This window comes from Poecilia mexicana, unplaced genomic scaffold (genome assembly GCF_051168715.1).
Source record: "Poecilia mexicana isolate PSO_F unplaced genomic scaffold, ASM5116871v1 scaffold_3, whole genome shotgun sequence".
Classification (NCBI taxonomy): domain Eukaryota; kingdom Metazoa; phylum Chordata; class Actinopteri; order Cyprinodontiformes; family Poeciliidae; genus Poecilia; species Poecilia mexicana.
In genome coordinates this window covers 26657058-26678466 of record NW_028263372.1, presented here as the reverse complement: position 1 = coordinate 26678466, position 21409 = coordinate 26657058, and the positions used below count along the sequence as shown (strand labels likewise).

Genomic DNA, 21409 nt, shown 5'->3' with positions numbered 1-21409 from the left:
CTTACCTAACAAAATGTTAGAGGGTGGTTAATACTATTGAAAGATACTATACTTGTAATAGTCTTCTCCCACTGCACACAGACATTGCAGTCATTAAAACTAAACTCGTGTTCAGTTTTATTGAACTAAACTTCAATTTTATTGGCTACATAGAGGGAGATAAAAAAAGGAACTGTAATCTGACCTGAATGAAAAACAGCTACTATTACATTATATTTGTTATACAAAAAGTTTTTGTTATGTATCAAAAAATACTTCTGTATCTGGAGATACATTTTTGATGAACAGCATTTAATGCAGCCTATTCATTATATGATTTAAAATAAATAGTATAAGGTAATAGAAACAAAATATAACGAATACATAAATTTGATAAAGTTCTAAAATGTGTACATTAGATATAGAATTATTCAGTGCCAGTTTTATTCAAACTGCACTGGATAAACCGGGAAACATTTTGGCTTGGGATAAGTGAACCATAGACATGAAGTGAACATTTGAGGGGCCGAAAACAGGAAGTCAACTTAGTATGAAGTTGACTTCACAACAACCTGCCATTTCATGCATAGTCCGAAAGGTGGCAGTAATGAATTCAGTCTGTAAATAACTAACCGAAGAAGAAATTCCAACCAAAACAGTCTGTGGCGCTTTTCATTTGAAAACGCTTTGCTCTTAGAAAGAAAATCTAGGAGAAAATAAGTATTTCCGTGTTTTTGTTTTCCTGCGTTTCTTGCTAACACCGTTTCCCCAGTTCCGTTAAATCAGCCTCCATGTAATCTAAGGAGTTAGCTAAATGTTAGCCAACTGATCAATTCTTTTCTCCGGGTTGAACTGATGTCTGTCCGGCGGGTTCTGGTGGGTTGTACCGTGTTGTCTTTACAAGATGCCTGTGTGTTTTATCCCTGCTGCAAAGGCTGCTTCTCCCGGATCGATGCTGGACAGAGAGACGCCTTAAGGTATAAACAAGTTTTAACTCTGGTTGAAAAATGTTATTTCAAAGGAAAATTCAACATGGCTATATTCTTATTTTGTGTGCTTCTGTACTGCAGACATTAATCCACAGTCACGTGTCCTCTCTGTCAGGTATAGGTGCTCCAGGTGTGATTACAGGTGTCTGAAGGATCAAGTGGACTACAGATACCGTCTCTCCCTGCGAGTTGTCCGAGATACATCCACATTTGGTGTAACCGTGTTTGGAAATAGTTTGAACTCCTTTTTCGGCATCCATGCAAGTGGATTACAGAGGTAATTTTTTTATGTCTTATTTTCCATTCAAAGTGGCACAGTTGGTAGCTCTGATGCCTTGCAGTAAAAATGTTCTGGGTTTGAATCCCAGCCTGAGGTTTCTCTGCACACTTTGCATGTTGTCCTTGTGTTGCAGTGATCCTCTGTGATCACATTTTGATGAACATGATGTATTTTATATCTTTTACATGATGATAATTGATTAAGTATCCACTTATTAAATCTCATCCCCTCTCAACTCAAACTAAAACGGTGTCTGTGTAATTATACAGTAGTATACTATTTGTTAACTTTAGTGTCTGGGTCACTAAAAACATAAATCGAGTGTGTGTAATCGTGGGCAGTGAAAGTCCATCCAACAGGCCAAATGCAATTATTGGCATGCAGAATTTGCATTTGAAATATAGCACTCCACTTAATGTTGCATTCAAGCTGTTTGCATTTGCAGAACTGCACACATTGGTTTTCAAATGCTCAAATCTAATCTAATTACTTGTCTACTTTTCTGCTAGTTATTATGAACAAGGAAATTAAAAGAAGACATTGTTAAGCAGATAACAATGGAGAAGAGTCAACTGATGATGCATAATAGACTTGCACTTATACTGACAAAATCTGCTGGGATTTTATTTTATTATCTGTAGGTTAGCTGAAAATTCAGAGGGACCTGCCAGACCATCAGCAAGATCCACATTGTTGGCGAAAGCAGTTGAAGACTGTTTCCTCGGTAGATACTTCATCTTTGGTATAAAGGTAATAGAGTTTGAATAGAGTTTTTTTGTTAAGCAGCGCCGTACTTCCTAGTTTTTCATTCAGGTAAAATTCACATTAGTTGTTTAAAAAAAGTGCCAGTACATCTTGATCTTGGATCATGTTATTTTTGTAACTGTGCCAGGTTTTACAAGTTCTTCAGGTAACTGAAACAAATCTGCCCAGTTGGCCAGGATGGCACACTAATTGTGTTTAACATGCAAGTCTAAATATTTACGCTGAAGGAAAAAAAAATACCCATCCATGCTGGTATGCAAAAATGTATTTATTTATTTTTTTTATCATTTGTTCACTTCATATTTGTAGTGTCTTTAAGCTACAATAAAAAAATAATAATTTTCTTAAAGCTAAAATCAAAACATAAAGGGATAGTCTCATGATCTATCCAAATTAGTTTGAAGAATGAAACTTTTGTCTTTACATTGACCAATCTATTTCACATAAAAAGAAACATGAAGAGGATTCTGTATATTTCTCCGGGTTAAAATATATTTAGAATCAATCAATGAGCAATAAATGTAATATGAAGCAAATTTTTAGTCTTTAAAGATGAACTAAACTAGTGAAAAAAGCAAAGGTGCTACAATAATGCTGTTATATTATCTTGTGCTTAAGGCTGGTTCACATTTTAAATGTGCAGTAATTCCTCTGAATAGTCAAAAAAACTGGTGTTTTGCATATTGTTGATAATAATAGTTATTTATTAAATCTGGAGTAATTACAAAAATATTTCAAAGCCTTCTGAATTTTAAGATTAAGTAAAATAAGTTTTATAAAGGGAATTTTGTCTGTATTTATTCTAAATCAGTTCTGCACATTTTTACTTATAATTATTAAATTTTATGCACATGGTAAAATATTATATTACTATAAAACAGAAGGAAGTTTTTCTGTACTTCTAAATCACACAATCAGAAATTGTTTTCTGGATCTCCTAATCAAGTTAAGTATGAGTTATTATCCTTTTTTTTTTTTTTTTAGTTTTGTAGTTCTCCACATCAAAGGCACGCCACTTCAAGTTTCTCTCTATGTTGGATTTTTACTTGAATAAAGAGAAATGAATTAAAAGTGAAACCGTGGCCACGTGACCTGATCTCTGCTCGGTTGTCCGTCTGTGTTCAGGTGAGCAGAACAGAACGGGAACCCTGGCTTGAAGAACCTGATGGAAGTGAGACCGGCAGAGGAGAGAGAGCCCAGTTTGTTGCCAGTCAGATGATTCTTCCCCCAGCCTCAGGCCTGACCGGCTGCACCGTGCTCAGTTATTATCAGCGCCTCCTTCAGAGAGCTTCTGAGCACGTAGCTGATCCCAGCAGACCGTCCTCAGCCCCCCTGCTGCTGATTTCTGTTCCTTCTCCGAGCAGCACCCTCAGTGGCGTCACTCTGTGTCCCTCGGGTCATCTGTCCCAGGCGCTACTTCGGTAAGAAAAGACAGAAATCACAGTGTTTCCTGTACAGAAATATTCAAGCCTCACCCTTTTTAGAATCTCTTTAATTTTATTTTTATTACACAAAATTTGCGCACACGCAAGTAAAAGCGTTTTTGTTTCCATCCCAGTTTCCAGCACCAGAACCAGTCAATTACTTCCACCCCTCCGTGGCAGCAGTCGCTTGGGCTTGTGACGTCCTCAGCAGAGCAGGAGGAAAGATCCAGTCAGGATGGCGCAGATCAGAACAGCAGACTGACAGGATGCAGCCCAGCGCCACTTCCTGTGCAGAGAGTTCACACGCAGAACCATCCAGGCACCAAGGAGAGTCCAGCTCCTCTAAAGCTAGAGTCCAGCTTTCACATCCACCCGTCCTTTACTGGGGATTCAAACTCCTCTTGTGCAGGAAGTGCTGGAAACAGCTTCAGTGTGAAAACTTGCTGTAGTCCATCACAGCCGAGGTACAAAAGCTGCAGTTTCACTCCGAAGGAGCTTCCCACCACACATCAGTCCCAAACATTTTTATCAAGCTCATTTGCTTGGGATGATTTGCCTTTCTCTGAAAGCCTCTCCGAATTTTTGTGCAAACAAGACGAAGGTTTAAATGTTCTCTGTAAAACAACAAACTTAAATTTGCAGCATGAAAAACAAACAACAGGAACCTTTGCGGAAATCGCAAACCGGTCAGCCGAGCCAGCTGCTAGTTGTCTGAATACCGGAGAGATGATCTCCACAGACCACCTCCAAGATATCGCTAATGTGCCAACAATAGATAGAGAGGGACAACATATTCTATCTGATCGAGACTGGAAGAGCTGTGGTGAACGCATGAGCAGGCCTGAAGACAACATGATTCCGAGGTATGATGAAGCTTTTTTATCTTTTGAAAAACAGGAAGAGCAAAATGAAGTGGACGGTTACAACTGCTCAGCTGACTTATTCGGTGACTCATTTGTACACCCGGCAACGTACGCAACTCACACACGCACCGAGAGATCACCTTCAGATGCCCATTTCCGGTTCGCTGAGATGAATGTTCAACACGTAAAGAATGAAGCCTCGAGTGTGTCACATTCAACGCCTGACAAACGGAAGCTGAAAAGCGATCTGTGCGCTAAAAGGGATTCTGTAGGCCTGCAAGATTTTGACTTTGTTCCTCCTTCTCAGTCCACTCCCATTGTGAAAGCAGGTGGAATGACACGGTCGCCCGCGGTCACTTCCTGCAGAAGTTTGAAAGATGAGACACCAAAAGAAAATTTAAGGTGGAGTGTCAGATCCAGGAGGTGGAAGAGCAAAATAATTCCAGGAAGGAGATTCAGGAAGGTTGAGAAATGTAAAGAACGACATCCAGCAGGGCAGCAGGTAACGCGGCAAAGAGGAGCAACTAGCTTTGAGTCACCCAGTCCAACCAGTCAGAAACGTGACTCTGAAGCGAGCAATGTGACTGTTTGGGACTATGACAACGCAGAGGGAGTTGTTCCTCCTACTCCTGCTCATAAAATGCAGTTGAGAGTCTCATTCAGAAAAAAATGGCAGATGGAAAATGGCCGCAGGGCTTCAGGTTGTAACATGAGACGGTCTCCGGGCGCTGGAGGAAATGATGGCAGAGCTCTGTGGGATCAGACTCAGGCTAATGAGACAGAAGGTGAGAGAGATCTTGATGGATCTAAGGATCACCTCACTGAAGATGGAGGAAACCTTACATGTGACTGGTCAAGGGATTTATTTTCAGACTCTTATCTGAATTCATAACTTTGCAAAAAAAAAAAAAGACGTGTTAAAAATTTAAGATGGATCAGCTGCTGTCACCTTTTCTTTAATAAGCTAATTAAATATTTATTTCACTTCAACATGCTTTTTATTGCATGCACTAAAGATCAGCTCTCATTTTATGAAATTGCTTTTAAAAGTCAATTACCCACATTTAAGCATGTTTTGTTTCTTTCAAGTTTATTTAAAAATCAAGTGTTTTCTTTGTTGAAATATGCCAAACAGATGAGGTTTTTCAGTTCTTTTCGTTTGCCCCATCCTAATTATTTTTTAGATATTAATAATACTATTACATCATAGTTATTTTATAAATTTTAACTAATGATAAATATCCAAAATATGCATATTGCTAGGTGCGTTTGTGAACATGTATTTGCTGCTGAGAGGGAAGAGACAGCAACTTAACAGAGGGGGGTCAAATACGTAACAAAGGTCCTCTATTAGAAAACAAACAAACGATTTGGACATGTGTTCATCACATGACCAACTGAACACTCTGTCACTTCTAAACTCTGTAGTGTTAAATGAATCCTGCCCTTCTTGGCAGCACCCAGACCCGGTGAGAAGACCTGCTGTTCCAGGTTCCTGTGTGTGTGTGTGTGTGTGTGTGTGTGTGTGTGTGTGTGTGCGTGTGTGTGTGTGTGTGTGTGTGTGTGTACGTGTTCAGGGGTCAGTTATGTAGGGACGAGTGTGGACAATGTCGTGCCACAGAGCTAAGATTAGCTGTCACGATGGCTCTGTTCTGCATGTCTGAGTAAAACAGAATGGGAGCAAGATGAAGATGATGTTACATGTGTAAAAGTGGAAACTGGACAGCCAGTCCACAGCTGGAGTCCCGCGCTGACCTGTGTGTGTGTGTTGGGGCTGGTATGTGCTCACTGCTCAGCTGAGTGTGTTTGTTTGCTTTCGTTTGTTATGGGTCAGGACCACTAAGTGATGGAGCAGAATGGGATTCTTCAAATGTAGTAAATGCTGCAGAAATGTAGCTTTTGCAGTCACACAGTTGTTGGTTCAGACTGAAATGTTTCTCTCTTCTACTGTGAGCAGAGTGCCTTCGTATTTGTCCAAAAAGCAAATTTTCTCCAAAGGATAAAAGACTGCAGACTTAGTTGGTCGTATTTTTTTTGTTGGCAACAGAAATGTTGTCATAAAATTTCATTCAAACATTTGTGATCAGTTCTGTATCCTAATGAAAATCTTTGGTGCAGTTATTTGGTTCACACATGCAAAATGTGAGTTTAATCACAGGACTAATAATATCTGCTCTATTTTTCAGAATGTGAATAATTAGGACAACTTTGGTAAATTTGGCAATAAAATTCAGTTACAGTAAAAATATTGGGTTCAAAAACTCTAAGATTGTGTTTGGTCATAATTGGAAGAGCTCGAATGCTGCAGTGTCTTGCAAACATTTCTTATACTGTTTGAAATTTTTCCAGTTTGTCCCATTACAATCAGAAACTTTAATATATTTAGTGTGATTTTATGTGATTGATGGCGAACAGTAGTAAGTAAAGTAGTAAGTAATTATGAAATTTAAGGTTTATATATATATATATATATATATATATATATATATATATATATATATATAGATATCTATATATATATTTTACAAATACAAACCCGAGCTTTCTTTTGTATTCAGTTCCTTTAACCCAGCAGACATACGGTGGGCATGTTCACCTCAGTATAAATTCAGCTGAAGGCCTCAGAAGTTTGTTAGAAAATATTACAATATATCTGACAACAGAGCGTTACTAATACTAGGTATTACTAGTTTTATCTTTTGCTACGCTTTCTTATTAATTTTGTTCCCCAAGTTGTGTTGACACTGAACTCTTGCACTGTACTGATCCAGAGTACGTTGTTTCCAGAAGCTGCAGCTCTTCTGCACCCCACTGGTACAGTACGTGAGCTATGTCACTGCACACTCAGTGAATGGAAACACTTGGAGCCAGCATGTGTTCAGCTTTACTCTCTGTGACAGAGGGCACATTGCTCTGACCCTTGAATCAACGCACCGGCCTCCTGCTAAATAAGTAGCTGTACTCAAAGGCCTTCTCGGAGAATGTGAAAGTCTCAGCCTTGGCTTGTAACTTACAGGCTTGTAGGATGTCTCACATGATCTGCTGTTGATCAAACCACACCGCAGCAAATTGCTCCGAGGCAAATTGCCAACTACTTGAATGCATTTCTTTGGAGGAGCTGATCCTTTAATTGCAATCAACTTGCTGTTCTAGTTATTTGATACTTTTCAACTTAAATCTATTTTAAGTAATGTAACATTGTGTATATTTTCTTGGTAATGTTACTGTGTTTTTATCTCAGATTGCAATCGGTTTTCTATTTATTTTCTCTCGTTTTTATCTTCTAAAGCTTTTTTTCTCTGATGTTGATTCCCTCATTGTATGAAAATATGAAAGATGTTCATGCAAATAGGGAAGATTGTTGCTGAAATTGTTTAATCATTTTATGTTGTAGAGGAGAAATGTGTATGATATAAGCTTTAATTATTTTTTTTCTTTTTCTGAAATAGATTGAACATTTCTCGTTCTGAAATACTTTGATGATCATCATTATTAAATGTGTCCTGAAAAGTACATTTGCATTTTGATTTTAAATAACTGCAATCCCAACTTTTTTTTGTTTGTTTTTACGTTTCTCTTGCATGCTTTGCAATATGAACAATTAAAATAATTAACAAAACATCCACTGTGAGCCTCTAAATAATCCAGCTGAAAACAGAGATAGTATAAAATGAGAACAAAAAACGGATCTTTTAAATCATCCATAGGTGTTTAACTGGCTAACAAGGTGAAATGCAAACTATTATAGCTGATCAGTCTGCTGATTGAGAATTAGATTAACCAAGAGCTGTTTCTATCTAATCCTAAAACCAGCAGGCAGTAATGTTTTGCATCCGCAAACAAAAAAATACAATTAAGTTTTCTGCAATGTGTCTCGGTATTTCATTGTCATCAAGCTGCTGGATCAAAATTCCAACCGATTTTGTTTCATTAGTTTCATCGACTTATTGCACATTAAACAGGCAACATCATCACTTGATGCATATTTCATATGCCGATAAATATGTCGTACGATCTCATCTACGTGAGCCACAAGACGCACCATTTAGATGTGTCACAATGCAGCGCAGCTCAGTGTGCTGCAGTAGTATTTCCATTGCACAGTTGTCAGGGAAAATGCACTGCAGGCCTGTGGCGGGCAGGAGGTGTGGCTGTAACGTTAGAGCGGTGGAGGGATTAAAAGCCGTGACGAGCACGTGGTCAAAGGGTGGAGAAATGGCTTTGTATGGGGTTGTCAACAAAAACGTCAGCTGAAGGGAAACCGGCTCGTGACACTGGAGAAGCTTCTGTGTGCAGAAGTGAACTAGATAGAAATCATCCTGAGAATCATCAGCGCTATCTAAGGTGGCCGAACTTGCATAATGCAGAGTAAGATCTTAGGAAAGACTCTGAAATAAGTTGCTTTGATCTTCAAATCTCTTTGCAACAAATACTAAAAAAAAAAAAAAATCACAGGCTATTATTCTATGACTCACCTTTGACCTCGATCCAACACAACCAGGTGCAATATTTTTGAGTTTGAGCTCTTTTTTGTGCACCATGATTCAAACATAGACAGAAATGATCCCAATGAGCCACCATATGTCCGTATCTTTTAAATAAAAAGGGCTTCCTGCAGTGTTTTTGTGGTGCAGGCAGGAGTGCTGGTTCTACTTGCTCCAGTTCTGTGTCTGGTGTCAGCCCCTCTCTATAACAGGACATGGAGAGCTTGACATCACAGGCCAGCGCTCCTTATAAGCACCTGAGCATCCACGTCATGGCTCACCCCAATATGAAAAGCGTGTGATTGTTTTCCACATGAGACCCAGTGCAGATAAAGTACGGTGGGACTATATATCCACAATGAAGACTCTTTCCCCACTTTAACTGAAAGCAGGGCAGACAGTGATTGTTGTCCGTCTTCGGTTTATTATGAAGGTAAGGGTTTTTAATTTTCATATTCACTTTTACCCAGTCTAAAGTGCTTACCAGGTCTTCACTAATATCTTTTTTGTAAAAGTTATGAAAGCTTTGGTTTGCATAACACTGGAGTTCAACACTTTTATTTAATGTGGTTATTTTTTTAAGTTTAGATTACTCTCCACCTGCTTATTTTTGCTTATTTGCTGAGAGTCGGACTTCATTATCAAGAATGACTAACAAACTGTTTAAGCACTGATATCGCTTTTATTCACACAAATTATTAGAGAAAATTAGAGCGCTGATTAATGTACTGTTAAAAATCGATTTCTTATACAAGTTTCCCCTTTCTACATGGTTTTATGTTACTTTTTTACTTTTAAAAGATCTAAATTTGCTGCCTGACGATTTCCATAGCTCATTCATTGATTTCTATGACTTGCAAATAAGAATCATTTGGTGGCATATTTCACTTCTACTGAGCCACTGGTATTTTTCCATATCTTCTAAGTACATTTCTTTCAGATAATATTATGCACCAACTCTTGACCGACATTATTGCTCACTGAAACATTAATCTTTCCCTTTATTTTTTTAACTTCTGGAGCTGTAGGTTTTCAGATTACCCATCACATTCATTTTCAGGTGCATAGCTCTAGAAGACATAGTCTTACAATATAAAATATATTGATAAGCAATGATACTTACAGTTTTCATTGTATTATTTTTATTATTGTTGAAACAACAATTTACACCTAACAATATGCTGATTTGTTAACTCTACACAGCTGCAATGATAATGATTTTCTCTTATTATCAATATAGTGACACTGAAATCTGTTTTTCTTCATACCTGTTCTTCAGGCGACATCGTCTCCGCAGGACGTCACCCATGCAGCATCACTGCTGGCATATCTGAACCATCAGAGGGATCGAGGCATATTCTGTGACTGTGTACTCAGGCAGGGGCAGAACTCAGATCAGCTTTACCATGCACACAGGTCAGCATCGTATTATTATACAAATATACAGCAATATTTTCAAAAGGACAAAAAATATTCAGAGATATCTGTCAAATGGTTATGAAGGAGTAAACGCCCCATACAGATTTGTTTTAGATTTTTTTGTTAATGTTTCAGATCATCACAACAATTACATTAGGAAGAAAACAAAACAGTTTTTACACCTCTCTGAGCTTAGTAACTGCTTATGCCACCATTGGCAGCAATAACAATTTATGGCATTACTTTTTATAAATATGAAGCATTTGTAACAGTGAGATTTGGGACTTTTGCTTCACATTGGAGGAATTTTGTCCCATTCATCTTTTTTTTGTCTTTCAGCCAAGTTTAAAAAAATTTTAAAGACGCCCTAAAAAGACCTTTACAGACGTCTAGATCTCTAGGACGGTGTTTCTTTTTCATTTTAAAATGACTTTAGATGGAGTAGAGAGTAATATGTTGGTTTTTAGATGTTTTTGTCTACTTTATGTTCTTGCAGAGACTCTATTTAATTGATTGCTTGATTTATTTCCAGAACACTAGTTAAAATAAACTTTTTTAATCCCAGAAATAACATCTTGTTATGCATACAATTTTCTTCAAGAGTTGCTGTAGACGATGATAGCTTTGGGAAGAAAGGATCCTGTAGCGCTCTGTAATACAGAGCGCTACAGGATCTGTAATCTGTAATCTGTAGCCAAAGCTCTTCATCTGACTGAAGACACCCTTTGGTTTTATAGCAGTTTCATGAAAAGGATGCTCAGGGTTGTCCATAACTTTTTTAAATTTAATGAAGACTCTTGTGCACAATAATCCCCAGATGTTGCAGAGTAGCCCTTGGAACAGAAACTGCCTTTTTTTTATCAGCCTTTATAAATCCGGGCTCTGATGCTGCTACCCAAACAGATGATGGCAGAAGAGATGATATTTTCCACAACAGATTTACACAATATATGCAGCGTCTTGTTACTGAACAGAGAGACTGTCACTTCTACTTGTCTGGTTATAATTAGGCATTTTTCTTGACTTGTAAATTAAATTCAGCTTTCCTAAAACATGACTTTTCACAGGTAATCCATGATTTAACAAGGGGCACTTTTAATTCTTCTAGGCCCTTAGTGAATGGTTGTTAAAATGGCTTTTTTTTATTTAATCAGGGTCTCTGTGTCATTTTAAAAGTTAAAAGTATATTCAAACACTTTGTGGTAAAAATGCAAAGCTAGATAGGGGCAAATACTTCTTTGCAGCACTAAGCTAAGCTTGACTCTTTGCTCTGCAAGGTGTATCCTGGCAGCCTCCAGCCCAGTGTTGGCATCCATCCTGTCCTCATCTGGTGTCCTGGTGGAGCTACACGATCCAAGTCTCCCGGACTCTGTGCTGCCGTCCCTTTTGGACTACATTTACACCGGGGTTCTTCCGCACCCTCTCAGCAAACAGGAATATTACAGACTGCTCTCTGCCGCCTGCCAAATGCAGATGAAAGAACTGCAGGATGCTCTGAGAGCTAACTGGCTGCAGATCCAAGGGAATGCTACGGATGATAAAAATGCTCCAGTTATGGTTGAAATGTACTCATTTAAAGAGGCAGAAGATTCTTACAAAATTGACTTCGAGACCTTCAAACACCTTCCGTCATCAACCACAACATATCATTTTCAAAGCCATGAAACAACTAGACAGCCGTTACTTAATGAGATGTTTCAAGAACCCCGGATCGCTTCAGGAAGCGCCGATGCCAGTCCTGAAAATGATGAGGGAAAAATAAAAAATCATTACGTAAATGGTCACACAAGAAGTGATTTAGCTTCTTTAAATGATTTAAATACTCTCAGTATCCTTGAAAGTATTGACACAGACGACGCAGGTGACTACAGGCAGGTAACGTCGCTGACCCAACGGGAATCGCTGAGGTCCAAGGATGACAAAGCTCAGATGCATGACTCATCCGGGGTAGATGTGCATCATTCGCCAAACTTTGTAAAACCAGACATGAGACAGAGAACCCCAGAGGAAGACTTACTCAGTAAATCTAAGAAAAGAAAGAGATGCTCTTCCTCTCCGTCATCATCGTCACCCCCGTGCTCTGAGGCGGTGCCTGTCATTTGTCACAGTAGCAGAGCGGCTGTCCTGCAGCAGTCAGAAGTCTCTGTGTGGCCTCACAATCAAGCATCTGAGTCTTTTGTCCAGCCTCCCTCCAAAATCGCCCACTTCTCACTCTCATTAGACATAGGCAATGACAACACTGTTGAAGCAATTACCACTCAGTGCAAAGATCAAAATGGAGAACAAAGTCAGGATCCCAGAAGCACTATAAGGCACACCAGCTCTGCTACTGGCCACAAGGTGGACAAGGATTACAACAGCAACAATGGACATTTATTTAAATTCAATGACACCTGCAAGAATGCATCAATGCATTTCTCTGCTACTGCATGTGGCAAAGTGCTGGAAAGCAGAAGAAACTCATCCCCTGAAACCGCGGAGCCATGTTCCTTTTTAACAGCACCCATAGACCACAAGTTGTCGGGCGCTACGAGACGCACTGCTCAGCCAAATCATTGGCATCTTCCTCATCAGGGCGAACGATGTGATGACGCATCACTTCAAGATTCAAATCACCAACCTTTAAAGCCTGCTTTGTCTCCTGATTCAGATGAGTTAGGCGGTGAAGTTAATGCTCCTTTTTCAGCTAAAAGATCACTGAGTCAATACTTTTTTACAGAGATAGAAGACCAGTCGGATATGAACACCAAACATGATGAGCTACCTGTGCCCTGTCAGCATGGGCATGACAAAGAAGTAAAGCAGTTTGTTGGCATGGATACAGCTGATGCACAAGCAAATCAGGATTCCTCTGTAGCCAGAGCTGAGACGTTAGATGAGGCTGATGGACAGAGAGACATCCAACAAGGAAACCCATTTGATATAAAACCATCCCAAACAGAAGATTGCATTACACTAAACATTAGCATGACGGAGGTTCCCAAACCTAAAGAGCTTGAAACTCAGAGCAGCTCCTCTCCAGTTTACTCACCTCTGAGTGAGCCGGACTGTGATCGAGCCTCAAAGCCATCAACTGTATCTGTCTGCATACCTTCCACCCTTCCAGCCAGCATGCCATCAGATAGGTCAGCTCATCTGTCATCTCCCAATCACCAGCCTTTCCAGTGCTCTTTGTGTGATCGCTCCTTCAGCCAGAGAGGTTCTCTGAACAGACATGTGCGGAGCCACCTTGGCGTTCGGCCCTTCCCCTGCCCCTGCTGCCCGATGACCTTCTCACGCCAATATCGTGTCACAGAGCACATGCGTGTTCATCAGCGTTCTGCCCTGGGAAATGACTTACAAAAGTCCTCTGTCATAAACAACTAAAGGTCACAAAACTGGAATTGATTAGCATTTTTATAGTACATTAGAATGTTAAGAAGGAAAATTGATGGCTTATTTGTGGATGATGAACTCCTGTCAGATTTTGAAGGTTTTGAAAACCTCACGTTTCTCAGTTTGTGGCATTCTTTGGAATCCAGTGTAAAAATCTAGCAGCAAAGGCATCTTTAGCCACTTCTCATCATGATCTTCCCCAGCAGCTGATGAAGAACAAATCTGTCCTGTTACATTTTTAATTTATTTTTCTACTACTACAATTATTTTTGGCAGCTATTTTCCTTTGAAGTCTGCTGACATCAATAAAAATTGATGTCAGCATTTGTTACCTGACATGAAACTGCAGAGAGATGTTATTAGCCGTTACATGTAGAACCTTCAGATGCTGGGAATTTGGCAGCTTCAGATTTTTTATTTTCCTGCTTCTAACTAAAGCCACAATTCAGCGGCAATGTTTGTGCCTGGAGTGTGTTGAAGACTTCACTGTTCTCACGAGATAACAAAATATGTCTATGAAGCGTTCCTAACTTCCCCAGTCATCGAGAAGATAAAAGTCACTTCCACTTCGCTAAATTTTTTTGGCTGTTACCAGAAAGCTTTTTTTGTTTGTTTTTTTTTTTGCACAGCAAGTGCGTCAAAATCTAAGAAATGACATGGCAGCTCAGTCAAGAAACAGTTTTAGCATTTTATTTTGCATTGTCACACAGATGTTTGTATTTATGCAGCTGAATCCATATAAAAGATGTTAATAATGTTAATAAACAGACAATGTTAATTTAGCACAAACAAGGTGATGCTTATTAGCTCAACATCCAAGTCAGTGTAGAATATGAACTGACAGATGATGCATATTGCAGTCGTTTTCATGTCTTGGGATATTTCTCCCTTAAAAAGACATGAAAAGAAAACTTTAGATAGTGTTATTTTTTGGGAGGGACTGGAGAAGGGAGTGTTGCTAAAAACAAATTTATTCCTGTGCCTTCTGCCAGTAGCCTTCTGTTTATCCTCTGGTTCTCTATCTGCCTTATTTCTGAAGCACATACAGAAACCTATGCTGTCATGATCAGTTACTGACATGGATAAATAAAATTGTCTCGAGGAATAGCTTTAAAGACCCCCTGGAAAGTTCAAAGAAGAATTGACCATGACCACTTTTCTGATTTCCTGAAAGAAACATTTAAAGAAAGTAGAGGGGGTTTAAAACCTCTAAGACACATCTCTACATTTGTGCTGCTGGTTTGCTGTGAAACTTCACCTAACGAAACAAAAGAGTCAGTCCAGAGGTTCCAGAGTGTTCTGTCTTGTTTATGCCAAGTTTATTATAATGGGTTTCTTCAAAGTTAACTTGTGGAATTTACTTTTTTTTTTTATTGTTGGAAGTTTAATAATAAAAAACACCTCACATACATGTAAAATGATAATGTTGCTACAAATGATCACAATGTCAACAATATCCCGCTGACATTTTATCCTACTTTGAGGCATTCCGCTTATGAAAAAAATAAATAAAATAAAAAAATTTAGATGTATTAGTTTTTTGGGGGGGAGGAGGGGATTTGTTGTCCTATCCTTCTGCTAAGGATAATTTAACATACAAATTAAAGAAACACATGATTAACTTCACGATGAAATTCTTTTGGAAAGCATTTATTGGAACTATTAGCAGCTTTAATGGAGTAATAGTCTACCTGCCTAGGCCTGCCTGGTTTTCTTTCTGCAACTTTATTTCCTTCCATTGTTATAGACCTCATACTTCCCACTCTACTTGTATTCTATGCCGTTCACTGAATATGAGAGCTTGTGTAGTTATAGGATTTTTATAATTTCTTTACAGAACACATCACTCAAGTCCTGCACTGTCAATAAAATGATGACCCTTTTTGACGTGGGAATGTGTTTACTTAGCATCTAGAACATCGGGTCGCAAAAATATGTTGGTTGCATTGTAATGACTACTATGAAGAAGTAAGCTTAAAGTTGTTGACTTTGGAGTTACAGATCTGAACATAACTCATGCCCATTGCCAGAATCAGGTACGGCAACTTGACACTAAATATCAGGTTGAAGTTCCATTGACATTGGGAACAAGTATTTCTGAAGAAAATATTTGTATGCAGCGGTATTAGTGTCCATTTCCCAAGAAATATTACCAAATCAGTTTGGTTATCTTTCTTGCCTGCGTCAGCTTTTGTGAAAGTTGTAGTGCGTTGTAACATCTGAGGTTAGTAGCCACTTATACCAGTTTGTTTTTTTTGTTGTTTTTTTTAAGTATGTTGCGTCATTGGAAACATGTGGTTGCAATGATAAGTGTTTGTTTGCATTTTTGTATAGTTAATCAGAGGTACACTCTGGTACAATGAGGATAACACTGCAAACTGAACTTCTTATGTGGCTGCTAAAAGTACGGCCTCATAATCTGAGGGTTTCGAAGAGACAGGGGAGCATAAACACATGACTCCTTTTCATTTCACATAGCATCTCAGGATCTTGAACATTTTCATAGACGCAGCATAAAATCTTGAAACAAATCAGATTACTAAACAGGAGAGCGAAACAATACTAACAAATAGTCACTGTAGCTGATGTATTATTTCTAAATAATCTATGAATTACAGATTAAGTTGTTACCACTTGGAACTAATAAGTGCTATGCGTTTTTCTGTGTCTTGCTCGCAGTGCTGACAATGTCCACACAGTTTGACTGTTGCAGTCACTGGTTTAGCTGGTTCAGATGACACAAAAATAAGATGAACTCCAGGCTGCAGCTAGGGGCAGCAGCTTGCTACCACTGCTGAGCGGCAAAGCTCAGTGTTTTTACTTTGATGACGCTGGCTTACAATTTCTGGCAGTAAGACACAGGACTGGACACACCACACATTAGTTGGATTATTTGTATTGTGTTCTCTACGGTCAGAGAGAAAGCCCAATATTTGAACATCTGTTAATAAATGAGAGATTCTTTGTGTTGCTGCTTGAGCTGCGAAAGTTTGGACCTTCTTCACTTTTCATTCAACTGGTGCTTCAGCTGCCGTCGCCGTCATCACCACAATGGCCTAAACAGAAGACAAAGAATGCTGGGTTTAATAATGAATGTTGTACCTATGTTTTCAGTGAGACAGACGCTTCTCAGGTCATACTTTTAATCAGTGATGAAGTATTATATCATTATATCAGTGTCATAATCTGATTATAATGCTTAATCTCCAAATAAAATCTGTCTGAAGGATGAATTTTTTCAGCCTTTAAACCAACTACACCACACTTTTATAGAGGCAAAAAATATTTGATCAGTTTACAATGGTTAAAGTTTATTTAGGGATCATAACAAAACAACTGGGAGCTGGAAGTTATTGCAATCAAAAACCTACAATTTTAATCAACCTAAATTGTATTTATGCTTCAGTAAAAATGGGCACTAAAAAAAATTATGATTAATATCAAAATGCTAAACAAATTCCTTCCTATAAACTACTTATTAAACCTGAAACACCAAATTATTTAAATGGAAAAAATATAATCAGAGTTCAGAAACATAGACGTAGGAGCCTAAGAAAAAAAAAAACAAAACATGACACAAAAAGAAAGAAATAAACCTGAACATAATGACAATGACAAAAAAAAAACAAATAATCAAAATATAAATGAAAGCCAGTAACACAAACACCTAAAATACTCACATTTTGCAGATTCCAGTATATCTTAGGGAAGGATTATGAAGTTGTTTTAGCTCTTTCTAAAATCTCTAAAATATATATTTTGAAGAGACTCAGTGGAAAATAGCTAAAATGAAGTGAAATACAAGATTTGAGTTGTTTTGTGCGCTACACTCTAAAAAGAAAAAAGTTGAACCAACTTAATTGAATTGCTTCTGTAGGTAACAAGCAATTCAATTAAGTTTATCCAACTAAATTTATTAAGTTTAACCAATTCAATATATTATAATCACCCAACTCAATTTAAGTCAGTCTTACTCAAATCATTTAGTTTACTTCAAAAATGGTAAATAAACTTAAATAGCACTTTTGACCACTGAAAGCACATATTCACACATTTATTTAATGCTCAGATTGGTTGGCAACTTGGCATTAAGTACCCAGGGGACACATTAACATACGGCAGGAGGAAGCTGGAATCGAACCGTCAACCTTCTGATTACAAGGCAACTGCTCTATCCACAGAGCCACCGTCGCTAACTGGGAAAGTGTCCCTGTAAGCTTGAGTCATGGTGTCAGACATGGGACACAAAATTATTTCAAGTAAAGTCAAAGTGAAAAAGGTTATTTAAGGAAAAGATTTGTGTATTTAGATGACACTGTAAAAATATTATTTAAATTTAGTTTGGAACTTCTTAAAAGTTTGAGTTGACTTTCTGTAGAATTAAATCAAAGAGATTTTAAATGTTTATTAGAACAAAATAAATGATTTGAGTAAGAATGACTTAAATTTGTCATGTTAAACCCCCTTATGAATTAAGTTATAAAAACTTAGCAAATTGAGTTGGAAGAACTTAGTGAATTGAGTTGGATGATCATAATAAATTGAGTTGGTCAGACTTAGGATACAAAACTGGCGTTGAACTCAATTGTTTTAAGTAAAGTCAAAGTGAAAAGTTCCTTCAGGTTAAAGATTTGTAAGTTTTGAGTTAAATGAACACAAAAATGTAAGTTGTCATAGCAAAAGCAAAATAATTAAGTTAAATTAATGTAAATAAGTCCATAAGATGAACTACAGCCCAAAAACACTTTTTAGAGTGTAGTGATCAACACACACTCACACCTCGGCAAAATCCCTAACAGCCATGAGATGAAAGCCAAGACAGTTAAAAGAGACAAAACAAAGACGATCAGCAGCAGCACAGAATGCAGTGGAGCAGCATTACGGTGCACTTCATTGAATTTGCTTACAGAGCTATTAAAGCTCCATCTGAGTTGTTGTACCTGAGTTTTTGTTGACCGGAGGGCAGCTCCTGCCAGCACTGACATGGTGATGAAGATAATTGTACCAACGAAGCTGTACAACAAAAAGACTACCTCCAAGGTCAGTCCCATAACCTAGAAAAACAAAACGAAACGCTCAAAAAAACAAAAAAAAACAAAAAAAACACATTAATTCTTAAATAACGGTAAAATCCACAACAGAGACATTTTGACGGAGCCTGACGTTTATCCAAGGCAATTATTTAATCATACATGCAATTTTTGTTTGGGCTTTGTTTTAAAGAGCCACAAAGCTAAACCTTTGGACATAAACATCTGCAACTGTCCTCAAACTAAAAGACACAATGCTAAATAACAGACAATAAATTATAATCAGGTTGAGAGCTGAAATTTTACAACAAACAAGCAAAAAGACATTTTTGAAACAATAATTACGTCTATATGAGATGTCCATGGTATTTCATTGGCAATGTCGGTGTCATTGCTGTGTTCGTGTTCATCACTACTGTATCCATAGTAGATGTGGAAGTTAATGAGCATGACGAAAATTGTCCAAAACCCCCCGAGCGTCGACACAATGCTGAGAGCAAATGATATGGTTACCTGAGCACAGAGATGATGAACAAGGTAACAAAAACACCTAGTGCAAACTTCCCTAACAAGGAGGCTCAGCTACATCCACTGGTAATTTAGGAAAACTTACAGTTTTCTTGGTGGGTCTGTGCTGTGTCACAATATATAAAATCCCACAGATGGTGAGCTGTAAGAGGCGTGAGAGACAATTAGTCAACTGTAAAACCCGATGCTTACAGCTTCTTCAGAACAAGGTCATTTTTAGAAAGCTACCAACCAATATTCCCATGAAAATCTCTGGAGGGATGACCATCCACATGTGGAGAATGTAGACGTCTGAGTAGGTGGCGATGGCAACAATCACCAAGGATGACCCGATGACCAGCATAACCGTCTAGAAGAAATTAGGAATGACTCTTTCAACCATCTTTTACCAATAAGTAATCTGAAGTGTGTGTGTGCGTGTGTGTGTGTGTGTGTGTGTGTTCGTTCTCCTTACCCCAACGACCTTGGGTTGACACCTTAGGAAGCGGTGTAAAGGTTTATTCCCTCCCAGTGTGAAATCCTGAGTGGTTTCATTGTTCCCGTCTGGTTCACTCACAGGGTAGAGTTCAACAGACATCTAGGGGCAATAAAATACATAGAAATGTGGCAGTCTGTCTGAAGTCTGTTTGAAAATATTTATCTATTTTAGAGATTTATGCTACAAAAAATAATTGCTTTTAATTATTTTCAGTAACATAATAAAATAACATTTTGTCATAAAAAAAATATTGCTGTGGTTTGAGGGTGATGGTGGTAGAGTCCAGTAACAGAAATCAATGTTTTCACCAAGCTCAAGTTGTAAGACAAGCAACTGAACAAGTACATACATTCCAGTGAATCTTACTTTCTACTTTTGATCAAGTATGAAATATGTGAAGTATTGCTTCTCTTGAGTTTAATTTCTGGACATTCAACCCAGCATGAGTAAGTGAGCAATCTTGTTTTAACCAAACACTAATAAAGGTATTTATTTTGAAATTATTATTGAGAAGTAATTGGGACAAGCTATTTATTTGCAATAATTATTTTTTATAAATAGCAGAATTTACATTTTTCTCTGTTTGATTTAATCATTTTTAAATATGATTAGTTACTTCTTCTTTTTTTTTCCAAACTTCTGTTTGACGCTTACGTTGTACTTTTGCTTCATCTTACTTGAGCAGCTCATTTCTGGGTATTCTGCCCATCTGTGGCTGTAACAAAGGAAACCCCTAAGTTCTCATTACACTGCTGTGAGTTTTTAACCACGTCCTCAGTAAAACATGACAGCTCGACCTAACAGCTGCGCTCAGAAAAAAAAAGAAGAAAAAAAAAAACCTTTTAACCGCGCAAACCTCGGCTTTTGACCGCAAGCTTGAATAATCCCTCCTATTCGGAAAGCAAACATTCACTTACGGTAAAATAGCGAACATAAACTAACATAGCCGTCTAATTTGAAGGACAAAGTAGTCAATCGTTAGCAAAGTAAGACTAAAACATAACAGGAGAAAAGCCTGACCGTGTGCAGATGTGGGCTCAGTGCTGCGAGTTGGACTTGTTGTTCCAAATCAGAATAACATCTGGAGTAGTTGTGTTACATCAATGGGCGGTCTGTGGCTCATGCTGCACTCTGCACCCCAAAGTCGCCACTCTGTGTTGTCGTCCAGTAATTGTTGCCCGCATATTAAATGTCAGCATGGTTCGATGTCCGCTTGCACAAGTATTGATACCTCTCAAACCGTTTCTCCCTTAATCCTTATTTAAACTCCATATATAGCTACTTCTATATGTCCATAAGTTTGATATATTTGTGTGTGTCTGTTGGTTCATTCTGTATCAAGTCAGTCAGTTGAGTTTATTACTGCAAAAATGCAGAACTAAAGGAGAAGGTGATGAAATAGTCTGTGAGAGTTCAAAGCAACAAGAGACGATTTCCTGTTTTTGTAAAACTGATACATCTGTTCACTCTGGAGGTTCTCTGCTCATGAGGCGTAAAGAAATGCTAATGCATGCAAAAGTAGTGTGGGAAAGAAAAAGCACCAGAGGCCAGTGACTTTAAAGAGGATAGTACTGATTTAGAAGAATGTGTTGTTTCCAGGCACGAAAATTATGTCTCTTTTTCTCTCAAGTCTATATTTGCATTTGCAGAAACGTCATATTTTGCTTGTCGGCGCAGATTAATGCAGATTTGAGTTATATAAATCCAGCAAAAGTGAGGAATGCTCTGATGAGAAGGAAAAAAGAGACAAAGTATATTCATATTCATGCTTGAATAAATCACACAAATTGGAACA

The 21409-nt window shown here is 38.1% G+C and overlaps 2 protein-coding genes and 1 pseudogene across 2 annotated transcripts; 2 read left to right on the top strand and 1 right to left on the bottom strand.

The window, feature by feature from the left end:
• Positions 1-589: 589 nt before the first annotated feature.
• ddias (DNA damage-induced apoptosis suppressor) lies at positions 590-7919 on the top strand. The gene is made up of 5 exons (XM_014991291.2): positions 590-956; positions 1084-1245; positions 1890-1998; positions 3139-3434; positions 3572-7919. The coding sequence occupies exons 1-5, from the start codon at positions 835-837 to the stop codon at positions 5190-5192; spliced, it is 2310 nt and encodes a 769-aa protein (XP_014846777.2). The 5' UTR covers positions 590-834; the 3' UTR covers positions 5193-7919.
• Positions 7920-9442: 1523 nt separating this feature from the next.
• LOC106920346 (uncharacterized) lies at positions 9443-14370 on the top strand (annotated as a pseudogene).
• On the bottom strand, positions 14247-20952 carry LOC106920347 (uncharacterized). Its single transcript, XM_014991299.2, has 7 exons — positions 20635-20952; positions 19591-19713; positions 19369-19485; positions 19222-19278; positions 18954-19121; positions 18519-18632; positions 14247-16634 (listed from the first exon to the last, which is right to left on the bottom strand). Exons 2-7 carry the CDS (start codon positions 19711-19713, stop codon positions 16587-16589), a joined length of 627 nt encoding a protein of 208 aa, XP_014846785.1. The 5' UTR covers positions 20635-20952; the 3' UTR covers positions 14247-16586.
• Between the last annotated feature and the right edge of the window lie 457 nt (positions 20953-21409).

Coding starts and splice junctions, on each gene's coding strand:
- ddias (XM_014991291.2), top strand. CDS start 835: ATGTCTGTCCGGCGGGTTCTGGTGGGTTGTACCGTGTTGTCTTTACAA. Junction 1,246..1,889: donor CATGCAAGTGGATTACAGAG/GTAATTTTTTTA, acceptor TATTATCTGTAG/GTTAGCTGAAAATTCAGAGG. Junction 1,999..3,138: donor ACTTCATCTTTGGTATAAAG/GTAATAGAGTTT, acceptor GTCTGTGTTCAG/GTGAGCAGAACAGAACGGGA.
- LOC106920347 (XM_014991299.2), bottom strand. CDS start 19,713: ATGTCTGTTGAACTCTACCCTGTGAGTGAACCAGACGGGAACAATGAA. Junction 19,279..19,368: donor AGATTTTCATGGGAATATTG/GTTGGTAGCTTT, acceptor CGCCTCTTACAG/CTCACCATCTGTGGGATTTT. Junction 18,633..18,953: donor CATGGACATCTCATATAGAC/GTAATTATTGTT, acceptor TTGTTTTTCTAG/GTTATGGGACTGACCTTGGA.